The sequence below is a fragment of the Megascapheus bottae genome, chromosome 12 (genome assembly GCF_031878675.1).
Source record: "Megascapheus bottae isolate mThoBot1 chromosome 12, mThoBot2.hap1, whole genome shotgun sequence".
Lineage (NCBI taxonomy): Eukaryota > Metazoa > Chordata > Mammalia > Rodentia > Geomyidae > Megascapheus > Megascapheus bottae.
Window position 1 is genome coordinate 45,130,547 of NC_143520.1, and position 16,922 is coordinate 45,147,468.

Consider the following 16,922-nt stretch of genomic DNA (forward strand, 5'->3'; position numbering starts at 1 on the left):
TGAATAAGCTGAGGATTTGGCCTATTTGACATAGGGCATACACACAGAACTATAGTTTGAATCATTTGAAACATTTGATTAAACATAAAAGGCCATGTAGAATGAATCGGGCTATGTACCAGCATTGAGTAGAGGCATGGGAAACTAAAAGTACCAAAAATCTGAGGTGAGAGTGATTCTAAAAAACAGAGATTTTACAGATATGCATTCATTGTACAAAGGGAAGAAGAATTTATTGTGATATTTCCTCTTCAGCATTTCACTTGGCCCACGTTTTCATGGCTTTTTTCAAAAATAAATAAACTACATATACATCCTCATTTTCTTATTCTTTTACCTACTTCTTCCCCAGTTTCACTGGGACATATCCCAATAGACAGTTCTACTTTTCTGCTAAAGAACAACATTAATATTGGAGATATTCTAATAAGACTATAAAGATGTTTGTGTATTTGCCAAATTAAAAAGAATAGAATTTATTTTTAGTCTACTGAGATTTATACCTCAGCAACATTCTTGTGTTATCAAGCAGACCACTGGACATCGAGAATAGACAGATAGGTGGGAGAGGTCACAATTTTGGGTGAAAATCTGGTAATTAATTTAGCAAGGTGTCAGTAGAAATGGGCACTCTGAGTAGAGCAGGTACAGGAGAAATGTTAGAAATCAAAGCTAAACTTGGAAAAATGCCTTTGTTTTTATCTCATTTCAGATGATAGATCCTATAGAAATATTTGAAGAAAAAGTACGTCTCCAAAGCAAGGTTAAAAGGCAAGGGAAGAGAACCAAAATTTCTTCATCACACAATCATACATTGTGGTGTTGAGTGTGGTGGGGACAACACACATTGGGTTTGAGTATTTGGGTTAGTGCTGATATTGGAGGTTCTCAGTTTCAGAAGAACAAGGACAGCAACTTCCATGCAGGAGAAATGGAAAATAGTATGCAGGGTAGATACACCATGAAGTAAAAATCTGAGCATGGTTGCTCATGCCTGTAATCCTAGCTATTCAGAATACTGATATCTGAGGATAGTAGTTCAAAGCCAGCCAGCGCACTAAAGTCCATGAGACTCTCATCTCCAATTAGCCATTAGAAAACCAGAAGTGGTGGTGTGTCTCAAGGGGTACAAAGGTAGCCTTGAGCTGAAGAGCTCAGGGACAGCGTCCAGGCCCAGAGTTCAAACCCCATGATAGAAATAAACAACAAACGTGTGTGTGTGTGTGTGTGTGTGTGTGTGTGTGTGTGTGTGTGTGTGTCTTGAGGGTTACTGTGAAAGAGGTAGAGCCATAGATAGAGCAAAAGACTTGAGTGCATATATTTATTATTTTACTATGAAAGCTATTCATTGTGTAAAATAAAGCAATTGGAAAAGGGAGGCTGATACCTAAGCTTTGAAAGATACATAAGAAACACTACTTGGCTTATAAGCAGAGCTTTTCTTTGCAAAGAGGAGTAGGTCCTGAAAGTAGTGAAAAAGAGTAACTTCAACAGAGTGAGAGTCTGAAGTAGAAAAAGAATAATGAAACCATTTCTCATATGCGGGGGCTTTTTAAAAAGTAAAGAGAGTTTTACATTCCTGGGAGAATTGAAGGAGGAGCCTGCTGAGTTTCAATTATGAACAGCTCCATACTCTTGATTTATCATAGATATGTTTAATTAAGCATTAGACTTAACTCAATATTTAACAAATCCTTCCTGAAATGGTTTTGTCATTTTCTCTGAAAATCATTTCATTATTTGGCTCTACATTTTTTATCTTTCTCAGTTCTTTGATAAAGATTTCTTTTTAAAAGTATTGTCTACTGTGGAAATTCTTATTTTATTGATTGTTTTAAATGAAGATCATGTTTGGAGTTGAATATCTAATAGAATCAATTTGCCAATATTTTTCCTACTTTGTAAGAATTGCTTATAGATGTATCTAATTTTGAAACATTAAAAGCCAATTATCATGTCCTAATTTAAATGCATAATTACATTAGCAGTAATATCAGCAACTAGTGAGATGAGTTTTTGTTATACATAGAAAGGGAATTTAATTGACTCTACTTGCTAAAGACCCCAGAATAACCTATTAACAAATCCTAGTTTTTTACCTATTATAGTCAAACTCTTTCCAAGGAGTCTTAAGTATTTGGAAGGATTTGATTAGTATGAGATATATATAGGCCCAAAGATATGAGTTGAGCATCAGCAGCTAAACTTTAAATGTGAGTTTATATCTGGCAACAGGCACATTTTATGATCTAGTAGTACTTAAGTTGTTTGATAATTTAGCAATTTTCCCATTCTTAGGAATTGTGTATAGAACCTAATTTTCCACAAATTTCTGAAAAAAGACTATTTTGTATCTATTTACAGCAAGAACATCTTAGAAGAAATAGTAAATCAAGTAGCTTTTTTTTTTTTTTTTTTGCCAGTCCTGGTCTTGAGCTCAGGGCCTGAGCACTGTCCTTGCACTTTGTAAAGGCTAGAGCTCTACCACTTGAGCCTCAGCACACCACTTCCGGCTTCATGCATGCTAGGCAAGCACTTTAAACCACTAGGCCAAACTCCCGGCCCTAGATGTCTTATTTTTAATTCAGTCTTTGTTGATACCACATTTAGAACTAGAGTGTAAAATTAAATGTTTTATCTGCTTTCTTCTTCCTTCCTGATCCTTCCTTCCTTCCTTCTTCCTTCCTTCTTTCTTCCTTCTTCCGTTCCTTCTTCCTTCTCTCTCCTTCTCTCTCTCTCTCTCTCCTCTCTCCTCTCTCTCCTCTCCCTCTCCCCTCTCCCTCTCCCTCTCCTCTCCCTCCCCTCTCCCTCCTCACCCTCTCCCTCTCTCCTCACCTCTCTCCTCTCTCCCTCTCTCCCTCTCTCTCTCTCTCTTCCCTCTCTCCTCTCTTCCCTCCTCTCTCTCTCCTCTCTCTCCTCTCTCTCTCTCTCTCCTCTCTCTCCCTCTCTCTCCTCTCTCTCTCTCCTCTCTCTCCTCTCTCTCCTCTCTCACCTCTCCCTCTCCTCTCTCCCTTCCTCTCCTCTCCCTCTCCTCTCCCTCTCCCTCTCCTCTCCCTCTCCTCTCCTCTCCCTCTCCCTCTCCCTCTCCCTCTCCCTCTCCCTCTCCTCTCCCTCTCCCTCTCCCTCTCCCTCTCCCTCTTCCCCTCTCCCTCTCCCTCTCCCTCTCCCTCTCCTCTCCCTCCTCTCCTCTCCCTCTCCTCTCCTCTCCCTCTCATCTCCCTCTCCTCCCTCTCCCTCTCCCTCTCCCTCTCTCTCTCTCTCTCTCTCTCTCTCTCTCTCTCTCTCTCTCTCTCTCTCTCTCTCTCTCTCTCTCTCTCTCTTTTCCTGGTACTAGAGTTGGAGCTCAAAGTCATTTTCTTACTATCCTTGCTGTCTATGACTTGAGACATGCCTTCATGCTTCTCCTGGTATACTTTGGGATTACATCTACTGAGCATTTCTTTCCCCGAATGGCCTTGAAACTTCTTCCTTCAGAACTCAGTTTCCTGGGTGGCTAGAACTGCAAGTTTAATCCTTCAGCTCTGAGTTATTCTCAGGTACTCTACCCTTTGACCGTGTTCTTCCTGTTTACACCATCATATAGCTGAATTTACAGGTATGCAAAACCACATATCCCCTGCATTTTAGGACTGAGTCTTCCTATCTTGAACTCTATTCCTTCTGTGTCTCTCATGTCACTGAGTTTATAGATGTACATCACCATATTGCTGTGTTCTTGTTATTGTTGTGTTCTTGGCCTACGGTGGCCTGAAAGTGAGTCTTTGTATCTCAGTCTTCCAAGTACTGAAATTAGGGGTTTTCACTACCATATTTTGGTTCCTACTTGGAATTCACAATCATGATTTTTTTGTGTGTGGGGCCATGGGGCTTAAACTTGGCCTGGGCTCTGTCACTGAGATTTTCAGCTCAAGGTTACCGCCCTACCCTTGAGCCAAACTTCCCATTTTCTAGAGGTTAACTGGAGATAAGAGTTTCAGTACCTTTTGGGTCTGGACTGGCTTTGAACCTTGATCCTCAAATCTCAGCCTCCTGAGTAGCTAGAATTACAGGTGGGAGCCACTGCATCTAGCAGGATGCCGTTTTTCTTGTTGTTGAAACTATTAACAGAAGAACTTGGTAAAATTTCTTTACAGTGAAGAATCATGGTTGGATTAGTAGACAGTACTTCTACTTTGGTACTTCTTTTCATTTCAAGCCACTGATTGAGTTGGGCTCAGAACAACTGGCTAACTTGTAATATCTAGAAAGAAAGGTTAATTAGAATATGGTAGAGACATACTTCAAGTGTATCCAGCTTATTTTTCCTATGTTAATTTACTTTATTCTTGAATTGGTTCCCTTATATTTTTCTAATATGAAACAAAATATAAGACAAATAATATTGAAAGGGCATCATTTATTTGCCATTCCTGGAGCTTGAACTCAGGGTCTGGGAACTGTCCTTGGCCAACTTTTCTCAAGATTAGTGCTCTGCCACTTGATCCACAGCACCACTTCCAGCTTTTTTTGTGTATGTGGTACTGAGGAATCAAACCCAGGGCCTTGTGCATGCTAGGCAAGCACTCTAACACTAGGCTACATTCCTCACCCCAAGGATGGAATATACTGGATCTAGCAAGCAAAATACTAAGAGATTGTGCTAATGATAATAGTTCCAAGAGTAAGGTAAGGAAAAGAACAAAAGACATTATCATAATGACTAGATAAAAATAACAGAATGAGTAAAGAAAGATATGAATAGATTTTCAAATAATTGATGAAATATAAAAAATAATGTAAAGAATAACAGCTGAGTTGAAAATAATTTTAATCTGGAGAGCAAGTTTAATGGTGTGAACAAACCTCAAATCTTTATAGAGTTTTCTGGATTCCAAATAATTATCCAACATAATTGACTTAAAAATCTATATTATTTAGTTTTAAATTGTTTTCAGCCATGCTTTGCTTCATTATACTTGGATTGTGAGTGAAATCATGACTGGTGTTCTTTTCTCTGTCCCTAATAGCAACTCAACACTTGAGGGGTTTGTAACAGAAAAGGAAGCCATATGTTTCCATTTCTTTGTCCTTGACCATGGACCACAATACAATTGCCCTCGCTGTTGTTCATATTCTTGAGACTGTAAGCCTCATTCATATTTAGATTCTACTCTGTACTTGATTTCGTGGTGAAGATGAATACATGGAGGTCTTTAGAGCTCTACTTACCTATTATGAAATGAAAGTGTGAAAAGCTGATTTAAAGTATTGCATTCATTTTAGAAAAATGACTCTGTTAAGGCATGCTGTTTGGCTTGTCTTGCTAATCTATGGGGGTATGTCTATCTGACTCAGAAGATTTGCAGAGGAGAAATGCAAAAAAGAATGTAACCATTGTACCATCTTTGTTTCTTTTAGAAGTCAACATAGTCCACACACAGTATTTTGAATATCCCAAAAATATTTTGGACTTGAGTATTAGTCATGTATCATTTTAATTCTTTTTTTTTGGTGTCACATTTTTTATTTGGTTCCTTTCATAATGCTTATCTTTTTTTGCATTTTTTATTGTAATTAGTAAAAGGGTTACATGATATTTGCCAGATAGAAGGTGTATTAATTTACATACATTGATACCCTTTCACATGTCTTGGTACCCATTTCCCTCTTCCCCCACACACACCCCACACCCATCTTGGTTTTCCCCCCTTCCCTATCAAATTTCAAATAACCAAATACAAATAAATTTAATATATCAGATAACAAAGTGAGATACTATAACAATATGAGATAACCAAGGGACAGCAAAGGAGATGAGAGACAACATGGTACATTAAGGACAACAATCATTCGTTATATGGCTTTTGTTTCGATATCCTGGAGGTCCTTTCAATTAGCTTCATACTATATGGCCTTATGTATCAAGATTTTGCTCTATTGCAGATCTCTGCTAGTAGAGCCCAAGGTGTCTACTGATTATGACAAATGACGGAAACCATTGAGCCTAAGTTCCTTTGAGTCTGGCTTACTTCACTTAATATGATTTTTTCTAAGTCTTTCCATTTCCTAACAAGTGGGGCGATGTCATTCTTTCTGACAGCAGCATAGAATTCCATTGTGTACGAATACCACAACTTGTTGATCCACTCATCAACTGAGGGACATCTAGGTTGGTTTGATATCTTTGCTATGGTGAATAGTGCTGCAATGAACATTGTTGTGCTAGTGGATTTAGTATGCCCTTGTTTCTGGATGGTTGGGTAAATGCCAAGTAGTGGAAAGTAGTGGAATTGCTGGGTCATAGGGGAGTTCTATGTTTAGCCTTTTGAGGCACTGCCACACTGCTTTCCATAGTGGTGTATCATTTTAATTCTAAATATAAGCATTTAAATTGTGGTATATCTGGAGAAGAGATGGGGATATCTTTTTTTGTTGTTTTGTTTTTACTTCCCAGTATTTATTTCTTTTTTTTCATCTATTTTTATTTTAATTAATAGAAGGGTTACATTATATCGCCAGATAGAAGGTGCATTAATTAACATACATTGATACCCTTTCTCATGTCTTGGTCCCCATTTCCCTCCCCCGTACTCCCACCCCTCATCTTGTTTTCCCCCCTTCCGTATCCAATTTCAAATAACCAAATACAAATATATCCAATATATCAGATAACAAAGTGAGATACTGTGACAATTTAAAATAAGAAAGGGACAGCAAAAGAGATGAGAGATAACATAGTACATTAAGGAAAACAATCACTCATTATATGGCCTTTGTTTCTATATCCTAGTGGTCCTTTCATTTAGAGTCATACTATACGGCCTTATGTATCTAGGTTTTGCTCTATTGAAATCTCTGCTAGGAGAGCCCAAGGTTTCTACTCATTATGACAAATGAGGGAAACCATTGAGCCTAAGTTCCCTTGACTCTGGCTTACTTCACTTAATATGATTTTTTTTCTAAGTCTTTCCATTTCCTAACAAATGGGGTAATGTCATTCTTTCTGACAGCAGCGGAGAATTCCATTGTGCACAAATATCACATCTTGTTCATTCACTCATCAACTGAGGGACATCTGGGTTGGTTCCATATCTTTGCTATGGTAAATAGTGCTGCTATGAACATCTTTGTGTTAGTATGTCTTTGTTTCTGGACAATTGGGTAAATGCCTCGTGGTGGAATTGCTGGGTCATAGCGGAGCTCTATGTTTAGTCTTTTCAGGCACTGCCATACTGCTCTCCATAGTAGTTGAAGGAGTTTGCACTCCCACCAACAGTGTAGTAGGGATCCCTCCTGGCCACATCCCCTCCAGCATCTGATGTTATTAGTTTTCTTGATCATGGCCATTCTAACTGGAGTGAGGTGGAATTTTAGAGTTGTTTTGATTTGCATTTCTTTTATGGCCAGAGATATTGAGCATTTCTTCACGTGTCTATAGGCCATTTTTTTTCTTCTTCAGAGAAGACTCTCTTTAAGTCTTTGGCTATCTTTTAATTGGATGGTTGTTATATTGAAGATTAGTTTTGGAGTGATTCAATTTTGTGAGCTGTTGATATATTTTAGATGTGAGGCCTTTGTCTGTTGTATGGTTGGTGAAGAACTTCTCCCACTCTGTAGGCTTCCTAATTAATTTACTAGCTATGTCCTTTGCCATACAAAAGCTCCGCAGTTTAATTCAGTCCCACTTATCCAGCCTTTCTCTGATTTGTTGTGATTCTTGGTCCTTATTAAGAAAGTTTTGACCTTTGCCAAGGAGGCCTAGTGTTTTTCCTATTCCTTCTTGTAAAGTTTTCAGTGTGTCGCCTCTTACCTCTAGGTCTTTTATCCATTTGGAGTTAATTCTAGTGCACGGTGACAAAGAAGGATCCAACTTTAGTTTTCTGCAGGTGCTTAACCAGTTCTGCCAGCAACACTTTTTGAAGAGGCTGTCTTTCTTCCATTCTATTTTTTTGGCTCCCTTGTCAAAGATTAGGTGGCCATAGGTCTGTGGTTTAATATCTGGGTTCTCAGTTCTATTCCATTGGTCTTCAGGCCTGTTCTTGTGTCAGTACCAAGCTGTTTTGATAATTATAGCTCTGTAATAGAGTCTAAAGTTTGGAATTGAAATTCCTCCAGCGCTGTTCTTTCTGCTAAGAAGTGTTTTTGCTATACGATGTCTTTTATGATTCCATATGAAATTTTGGATTGCCTCTTCTATTTCTTTAAAGAATGACATTAGGATATTGATGGGTATTGCGTTGAATTTGTAGATAGCCCTTGGCAAGATTGTCATTTTTCACGATGTTGATTCTTCCAATCCAGGAGCATGGGAGGTTTTTCCATTTCCTCAGTTCTGCTTTAATTTCCTTTTTCAGGGTGTTAAAGTTTTCATCAATAAGGTCCTTTACATTCTTAGTTAAGATAATTCCTAGGTATTTTATTTTCTTTGAGGCTATTGCAAAAGGAGTTGCTTTCCTGATTTTTGCCTCATTCCTCTCACTGTTAGCGTAGAGGAAGGCAGTTGATTTTTGAGGGTTAATTTTATAGCCTGCTACCCTTCCAAAGTTTTGAATCAGCTCAAGGAGCTTGGGAGTAGAGTCTATAGGATTCTTTAAGTACAGAATCATGTAGAGATATTTATTTCTTGTTTGTTGAATTGTCAGATTTTTCTATCTGTATAACTTTAATTAATTTGTATAATCTCAAAATATAATATTATAATATTGAAACATTCATATTCTGTGAGACTTTTTTCTTATATAATATATTCAGTATTCATCATGGACTCAATTTTCTTTAGTATCTCCTTTACTAGAATTGTAAGAGAAAGGAGCTATTTGTAATACAATGATAAGGGTTAGGTAAAACTGGAAAAGCAATTACCATTTAGAAAATCTCTACCCCTAATATAATAGAGTGACTAACAACTGAATGATTGCAAAAGGATTAGAAGATCACTAATACTTCATGAGGGTGATTTTCTGTGTACAGAATTGACATAGTTAAATGGCAGTTTAAACCAACTTGTAAGTTTAAACAAAATTAAATTAGTCACTCAGAATTATATACCGATAATCCTGGCTACTTAAGAAACAGATTTGGAAGATCTGGCAGAATAATCCATAAGAATTTATCTCCAAAAGTAACCAGCAAGAAGCTGGGCAGGAGACAAGGTTCATGTGAAAGAATGCAAGCCTTGAGCAAGCAAGTCAAGAGAGAAATGTGAGACCCTGATTTCACACTCTGGTTGGGCGAAAAATACCAACTGGATTTCCAAATGAAATTTGTCTCTCTTGCCTGAAAATACGCAGCCGATTAGTTTATATTTGTTAACATAGGAGGCTAAGCAGCCCTCTTACTAATCCTGTGCTTAGTGTACAATGGACCATGTGTTAGTTGGGATTCCTGAACTTTTTTTATTTTTGCCAGTGTTGGGCTTGCGCTCAGGGTCTGAGCAGTGTCCTCAGACTTTTCTCAAGGCTAGAGCTCTACCACTTGAGCCTTAGCACCACTTTTGGCTTTTTTTCTATGTATGTGGTACTGAGGAATCGAACCCAGGTCTTCATGCATGCTAGGCAAGCACTCTACCACTAGGCCAAACTCCCGGCCCCTTCCTGAACTTTTAAGAGAATTAATGTGGGCCAAATGCAGAAATCTGGTTGTGTGAAGACTCTGGTTGTGCTGCATCTGTTTATTATGCATGCTCTTTACCTACTTCTGTCATATCAATTAGTCAATATATTTGTCTTTGTCATTGCAGATACAGATGTGGTGTATAAAAGCGAGAATGGACATGTGGTCAAACTGAATATAGAAACGAATACTACCACATTGCTATTGGAAAACAAAACTTTTGTAAGTAATGGATAATTAAATACTTTATGCTTTCCAGTATTCTAGGATGTAGGATATGCTGAGCCTCAAATTCTTCAGCTCTAGCCTGTGCATAGCATTCATAAGAAAAGTTAAATCTGCAATATTGTGAAATCAAGGCAAATATTGATAAAAAATACTTTGTCACCATCTGTTTCATTCTCTCTCTTATTACCATTAGATTCTGAGATATTGTAAGTTATATAAATTCAATATTTATAATGGATTCAATCTGTCTTCATACTTTCCTTCCTAGAACTGAGAAGGAATACAGACATTTCCAGAAATTAAAGCTGCCTAGTATGAATACTTGCCCTAGTATTTTCTATGTGAGATTACTGTTGCATTTCCCAAGACTTAAAAAAAATGGTACATTTTGCACATTATATGAGGAACTTGCCACCACTTTCCAGGTTCCTGATTTCTTATTCATTCAGTAGTTTTTCCTGGATCAGTCAAATAGAAGGTTTACAATTGGCCTTGTGTTGGAACTGATGTGTTTTGCCTTTAGAGTTTAGAATTCTAACATTATCATCCACTTACTGCTTAGCCACCAATCTTCAATTGACATAATGTGTTTATTTATGATTTTATTTTCCACATTAGTTTGTAGTGCTGAGGTTTGAAATCAGGGCTGTATGCATGTTATGCAGATACTTTACAACCTGAGGTATGCCATAGTACCGGTATTTTTCCTTCAGTCATTTTAAAATTCAGGATTGTGCTATTGTCTGGACAGCCTGGATTCCCCATCTTGCTATTTACAGCTTGCCTTAGCTGGAATCATGGATGTGCACAAAACACCTAACATTGATTTAGATGGGGGAGATTCTAATTCTCCCAAAATCTTGTCTCCAGAGTAGACAGGTTACAAACATGTATCAGTGTACCTAGCCTACATAGCTCTTACAAGAGTATAACCATGTTTCTGGTAATGTACTCTGTTGAAGAGACTTAGCTAGGATTATACATTGGATGATATATAGTAATATAAATGTAGCAAAACATAGGTACTAAAGAATACTGAAAAACTGTACATTTTTACTAACTAAAATAATAATAGTCTTAGTATATTGTATAATAATTTTGTATGATGCAGCTAGAACATAACTCAGGACCTGAAAATGCTCCCCAAAATAAACAAAAAGGAACCCATTGGCTATTTTTGTGTGTGGAAGGCATGGTGCTTGAACTAGGCCATGGCACTCTCCTTGAGCTCTTCAGATCAAGGCTACCACCCTACCCTTGAGCCAAGCCTCACTTTCTGTTTTTCAGAGGTTAATTGAATATAAGAGTCTCAGGTCCTTTTGTGCCCGGGCTGGCTTGGAACCTCCAGAATAGCTAGGATTATAGGCATGAACCTCTGTGCCTGGACTATTTTTAAATTTTTATTCCTAATTTTATATTTGATACAGCAAGTTAATCTTCATATCTATTTTAGAATGTCCCAATTCTCTAAAACTGATTTCACTTGTAATATCTTAGTTTGAAAACTGGAATCTCTTCATTCCCAATTGGAAAAGATGGATTGGCAACCTTCTTACTCAATGTTTTTGTTTATTTGTTTGTTTGTTTTTTGCCAGTCCTGAGGCTTGAATTCATAGCATGGTAGTCATCCCTAATCTGTTTTGCTCAAAACTAGTTTTCTGCCACATGATCCAAAGCTTCACTTCTGTTCTTTTAAGAGCTTAGTTAGAAATAGGAATCTCTCAAATTTTTCTGTCCAGACTTGCTTCAAAACACCTCACATCTCAGTCTCATGCTTTTCTTTTTTTTCTCATACTAAGAAAACAATGGTCACTGAAGTCATGAAACCATTACATTTCTGTATATCTGTCTAGCAAATCTAACCAACCAACTTTCAGTGTAAGTTATGGAACTTACACTTTTATATTACAAGTTGATCCATAGACATTCAAAGAAAAATTACTGTACTTGTAAAACTTTATAGTACATAAGCAAAATATATAACATAGACTGTCTGCTCACATTCTTAGCAGTTTTTTGGGGTGGTCTGAAAAGACATTCATTAAGAGGGTAAGGAATCATTAATGTATACTGACACCTAGGGAAAAAAAATCTTTCCTAAAAAGATAGGACGGTAGGAAGAAAGTAGGACATAGTAATGATGAAAGAAGATGCTAATAATATCTTGATTAAAGTCAATGTGAAGTGATTTCTCTATAATTGCATGATGAACAAAAATTAAATGTATTTCCATATTTTTCCCTTTCTCATTTTGTACCATTTTTAATACAAATTATAGACTTTTAGTAGTCAAAGCATTCAGGTTAGTTAATATTCTGATTTTGTGTTTGTATAAAAATTTGCTGTAAAAGTGATGTACACATGTAGTACACAGTCAGGTAATGAGTACATTTTCCTATTGAACAGTGTCACCTCCCACACTCTCCTAGTTTTTCCCCTCCTGAATCCCCCCTTCCCAAAGTTAAATAGTTCATTAGCAACATGGCTTCTAGTGAGAATCACGGCTGAATTTTGTCTTTTGTGGCAAATACTTACTGATCCCTCCAAAACTCTGATTAACATTTTCTTTGATCTCAGATCATGGTTTTCATACTTTTAGCATTTATTCATTATTTTTCTAACCTCCTGGATATATCAAAAAACAAAAACAAAAAAAACTTACATTATTATTCTTTCATCCTATTTCTTTTGTTGGTAAAACTGTCTGCCTTATCTCATCTGCTTCTGCATGTGCTCATTAATTCCTTTTTACCTTTATGCATATGCATTTCATCATCATAAATCTTTTTTGAGATCTGTTTCTATTATCTTCTATATTGGCCATGATTCTTAATTACCACAGTCATATTTAGCAAATATTCTTGTTTACTATTCTTCTAAGGTTCATAAGCTCCCTAAAGAGAGTTATGTTACAGTGCAGATAATTAAACAATTTATAAGTCTTAGGACTGTCAGAGTTGATGAGTAAAGCCACAAATGACAGGACCCTGGGTAATTGAAGGTGGAACATATTTGAACTGGTAAACCCCAATCTGGGTTCAAATACATTTTACCATGTTTCTGATTGACTGGAGAGGAACTTGTTTAATAGTTTACACACAACTTTAAGCTATCCTTGCTAAACAGTTATGTTCTTGAAGTTCATATTAAGATAATATTCGGTTTTACTTTTCTACCCATCACCAATCTCTTGAAATGTAATCACCTAAGACTTGATAAAAGTTCTATGCTGGGGCTGGGAGTTTGGCCTAGTGGTTAAAGTGCTTGCCTAGCATGCATGAAGACCCGGGTTCGATTCCTCGGTACCACATATATAGAAAAAAGCCGGAAGTGGTGCTGAGGCTCAAGTGGTAGAGCTCTAGCCTTGAGAAAGTCCAAGGACAGTGCTCAGACCCTGAGCTCAAACCCAGGACTGGCAAAAAAAAAAGTTCTATGCTTAGATTTTTCTTCAAATAATTACAAATATTTATTTATAATTATATGTAATTAGAACACCTGAGTATAAAATACCTTTTAATGGAAATTTAGCAAGTCAATTATAGAACATCATTGACATACATATGATAGAATAGCCTGATTTTATAGGACATGTTATGCTTAATTAAAAGAGAAAATTTTATTTTTAAAAATTAAAGATAGTTTAATGTTAATTTCTTATTTACCAGCTTAAAACCTGGTTATCGGTTGTGTGCCAGTGTCTCATGCATATAATCCTAGCTATTCAGGAGAATAAGATATGAGGATTTTGGTTCAGTGCCAGCTCAGGCTGGAAAGTCTGAAATCTGTAACATTCTTATCTCCAATTAATTACAAAAAAACGTCAAAAGTGGACCTGTGGCTCACAAGGTAGAACACAAACCTTGAGCAATGAAGCTCCGAAGATGTGAGTTCAAACAAAAGATATGACACACATGTGCATGTGTGTGTGTATGTGTGTGTGTGTGTGTGTGTGTGTGTGCACAACACTCACAGTTATTTTTGTTATGTAATAATAAGAACAGTATTGGGCTTAGGAGTCTAAAACAAAAATAATTAATTTGCAGAAGTAATTATTTTTATAGCATTCTCTGGAACTTAAGCTAGGTGAATATCTAATGAAGAAGGGAATTACAAACCATATAACTATGTCATTAGAGAATTAAAGGAGTGATTTAGCCTTAAAACTGCTCTTTTTTTTATTGTAAGGATAATGTATAGAGAGGTTACAGTTGCATTTGACAGCTAGTAGGTGCACTACTTCTCACACATTTATACCCCTTCTCATGGTTTTGCCCCCATTTACCTCTCCCAACCCCTCCCAAACATCTTGTTTTCCCCACTTCCCTTTCCTATTTCAAACAAACAAACATATGTACAATATGCAAGGTAACAAAGTCAGATATTGTAACAATATGAGATTAACCATAAGGGCAAAAAAAAGAGAAGAGAAATAACAGTACATTCTGCTGCTCTTAATATTTTTAAGTGTTTGTAATGTCTCTTAGTGCTACAACTATTTCAGAAAAAAATATTTACTCTCAATGATAAAATGAGAAAATGTGTTCTTAATGTTGATTGTATAACTTCTGCCATTAATGATGGCACACTAGTGGTCATGGTAAAAACACTAGTTCTCATAAATTTTACTATCATATCATTTTTGAAATTAGAAAAATATCTGGAAATGAGTTTGATTCATGTGCTTAGGTAGTAATATTTTTTCAAAAAGGAAAAATATTTCTGCATTGTACAATCAATAACTGAGAAACAAAAAAAATCTCTGAAAAAATCCGTGTTTAAATCCATTCTATGAAATAGTCTAAAATTGAAAAAATAAAGGTGTGGCAAGATAAGGGTAGCTATTCACTTTTGGTCATTATGAAATAGTGAAATAAAGCCGGTGCAGTGACTCAAGCCTTTAAACATAGCTATTCAGGAGACTGACATATTAGGATCAAGATTCAAAGTCAGTCTGGGCACAAAAGGACCTGAGACTCTTATCTCAAATTAACCTCTAGAAAATGGGAAGTGGGGCTTGGTTCAAGGGTAGTGTGGTAGCCTTGAGCTGAAGAGCTCAAAGACAGCACCTAGGCTGAATTCAAGCCCCATAACCCACAAAAACAAAAACAAAAAAAGGAAAGAAACAAAAAAAGTGAAATATATTAGAAATATGATTTATCTAGATACCACCAATTTTCTTTCTTCATCACATTAGCTGTGATTTATTCATTATATCATGTGTAATACGTGATATTTGTGATACGTCATTTGAATATGTAAGAATGATATATATAGTGATATATATATATATTGCATGTGTGTGCAAATGTTGCATGGTTTATGTGGGTAGTGATGCTAAGCAAGTATGCTATACTTAAGATATACACCAATTACCAATTATAACTCCATGTTTGAGTGTGTGTGTGTGTGTGTGTGTGTGTGTGTGTGTCTTTGTGCACATGCATACATGTGTGCCAGTCTAAGGGCTTGAACTCAAAGCCTGGGTGCTGTCACTGAGCTTCTTTGCTCAAGGTTATTGCTCTGCTACTTGAATCACACCTCGACTCCTGGCTTTTTGGTGGTTCATTGGTGATAAGAAGCTCATGAACTCTCCTGCTTGAGCTGGTTCCTCAGATTTTAGCATTCTGAGTAGGTAGAATTACAGACATGAGCCATGACATCTGATCCAACATATGCCACCATGAAATGAAGAAATTTGACCTAATTTGAGGAAAGGGACAACCTAGAGGGAAAAGTGAAACAAAAACCAAACAAAATAAAACAAACCCCCCAAATATGAAAATATAAATGAGTCATTTGAAACATGTACCCCCAAATTGTACAACTCTCATTGTAAAATTTGGGGTGAAGAATGGTCTTTGGAAGATTTTTCTTCACTATGTTACCACATATGTTTCCTGTATTAGTGGAGTACTTATGCTGGCATTAGCAGTGATCTTTCTAGCAAAGTCAGAATTGAGCAGTGTATCTAATGCTAACTAAACAAGTCTAACTAAGCAGTGTCTTCATGGCAGCTGCTATATGTGTGACAGTAGAATTTCTCTGTTTCTTAGGTGAGCATTTTCAACTAGCAATGAGTTTTGTATTCAGGGGACATTTGGCAACTCTAGATATAATGTAGATGATCCCAGTGGAAGATTCTCTAGAATTCTAAAGAGTAGAGGTTTTGACTGACCATAGTACAATGCACAGAGCAGCACTTGGTAACACAGAAAAAAAAAAACAGCCAAAAAATACCAGCCAAATTTTCTAAATTTTATGCTAATCAAAGAGTTAAAAGAAACGAAATGAGTTTTTTTATGTGTAATAATTGGGTAAACTGTAAGGAAGAATATAAGTGGTAAACTTCAGCTTCATTCCCTGGATACACATTTCTTCTTTAAAATAAAGAGGACCAGTGTGCAGAAGTTACACTCCTTTAAGTTATACTTCTTCTCCTTTGTATAGTGTAAGGTACATACTAATAAGGTCACCTTAATTTTATATGATTCTCTGGGGGATATTTATTCTATTTTTAATTATCTTTAAGGAGTTCTGCAAAGGGGTTTCAATTCAATATGCCAGTTTATGAGTACAATGTGTCCTGACTAACATCATCTCTTCCATTCTTTTTCCCTATCACTCCCAACACCATGGGAATATTTGTAATTGTGGTACTTTTTTTGCCACTCCTGGGCTTGAGCTCAGGGCCTGAGCGCTGTCCTTGGACTTTCTCAAGGCTAGAGTTCTACCACTTGAGCCTCAGCACCACTTCTGGCTTTTTGCTATGTATGTGGTACCAAGGAATCGAACGGGGGTTTCGTGCATACTACACAAAGCACTCTATCACTAGGCCAAACTCCCGGCCCCTAATTATGGTATTTTTGTTCAGATAAGTTAATACCACTCCTTTGCATGTTACCAATTCTTTCAACAGAAAGCAGTTATCTTTCCTTAATGGGTCACAGATTACAGGACAGCATCTGTCTTAATGGATGCATCTTTAGTAGATAAATCTGCTCGTCTTAGCTTAGTCATAACCCAGCTTTTACATTAGTAGTGTTCCCATTCTTTATTGTTGAAGATCTCTCTTATTTATCTTATTCTTATAATTAATTTGGAAA

General features: G+C 36.7%; 1 protein-coding gene across 2 annotated transcripts in view; it reads left to right on the plus strand.

The window, feature by feature from the left end:
• The window catches only part of Dpp10 (dipeptidyl peptidase like 10), a 636,241-nt gene that overhangs the window by 300,188 nt on the left and 319,131 nt on the right, over positions 1-16,922 (plus strand). For both annotated transcript variants that reach the window (XM_090342925.1, XM_090342926.1), the window contains exon 4: positions 9,719-9,813. In XM_090342925.1, coding sequence (XP_090199051.1) covers positions 9,719-9,813 — 95 coding nt within the window. The remainder of the gene's footprint in view (positions 1-9,718; positions 9,814-16,922) is intronic.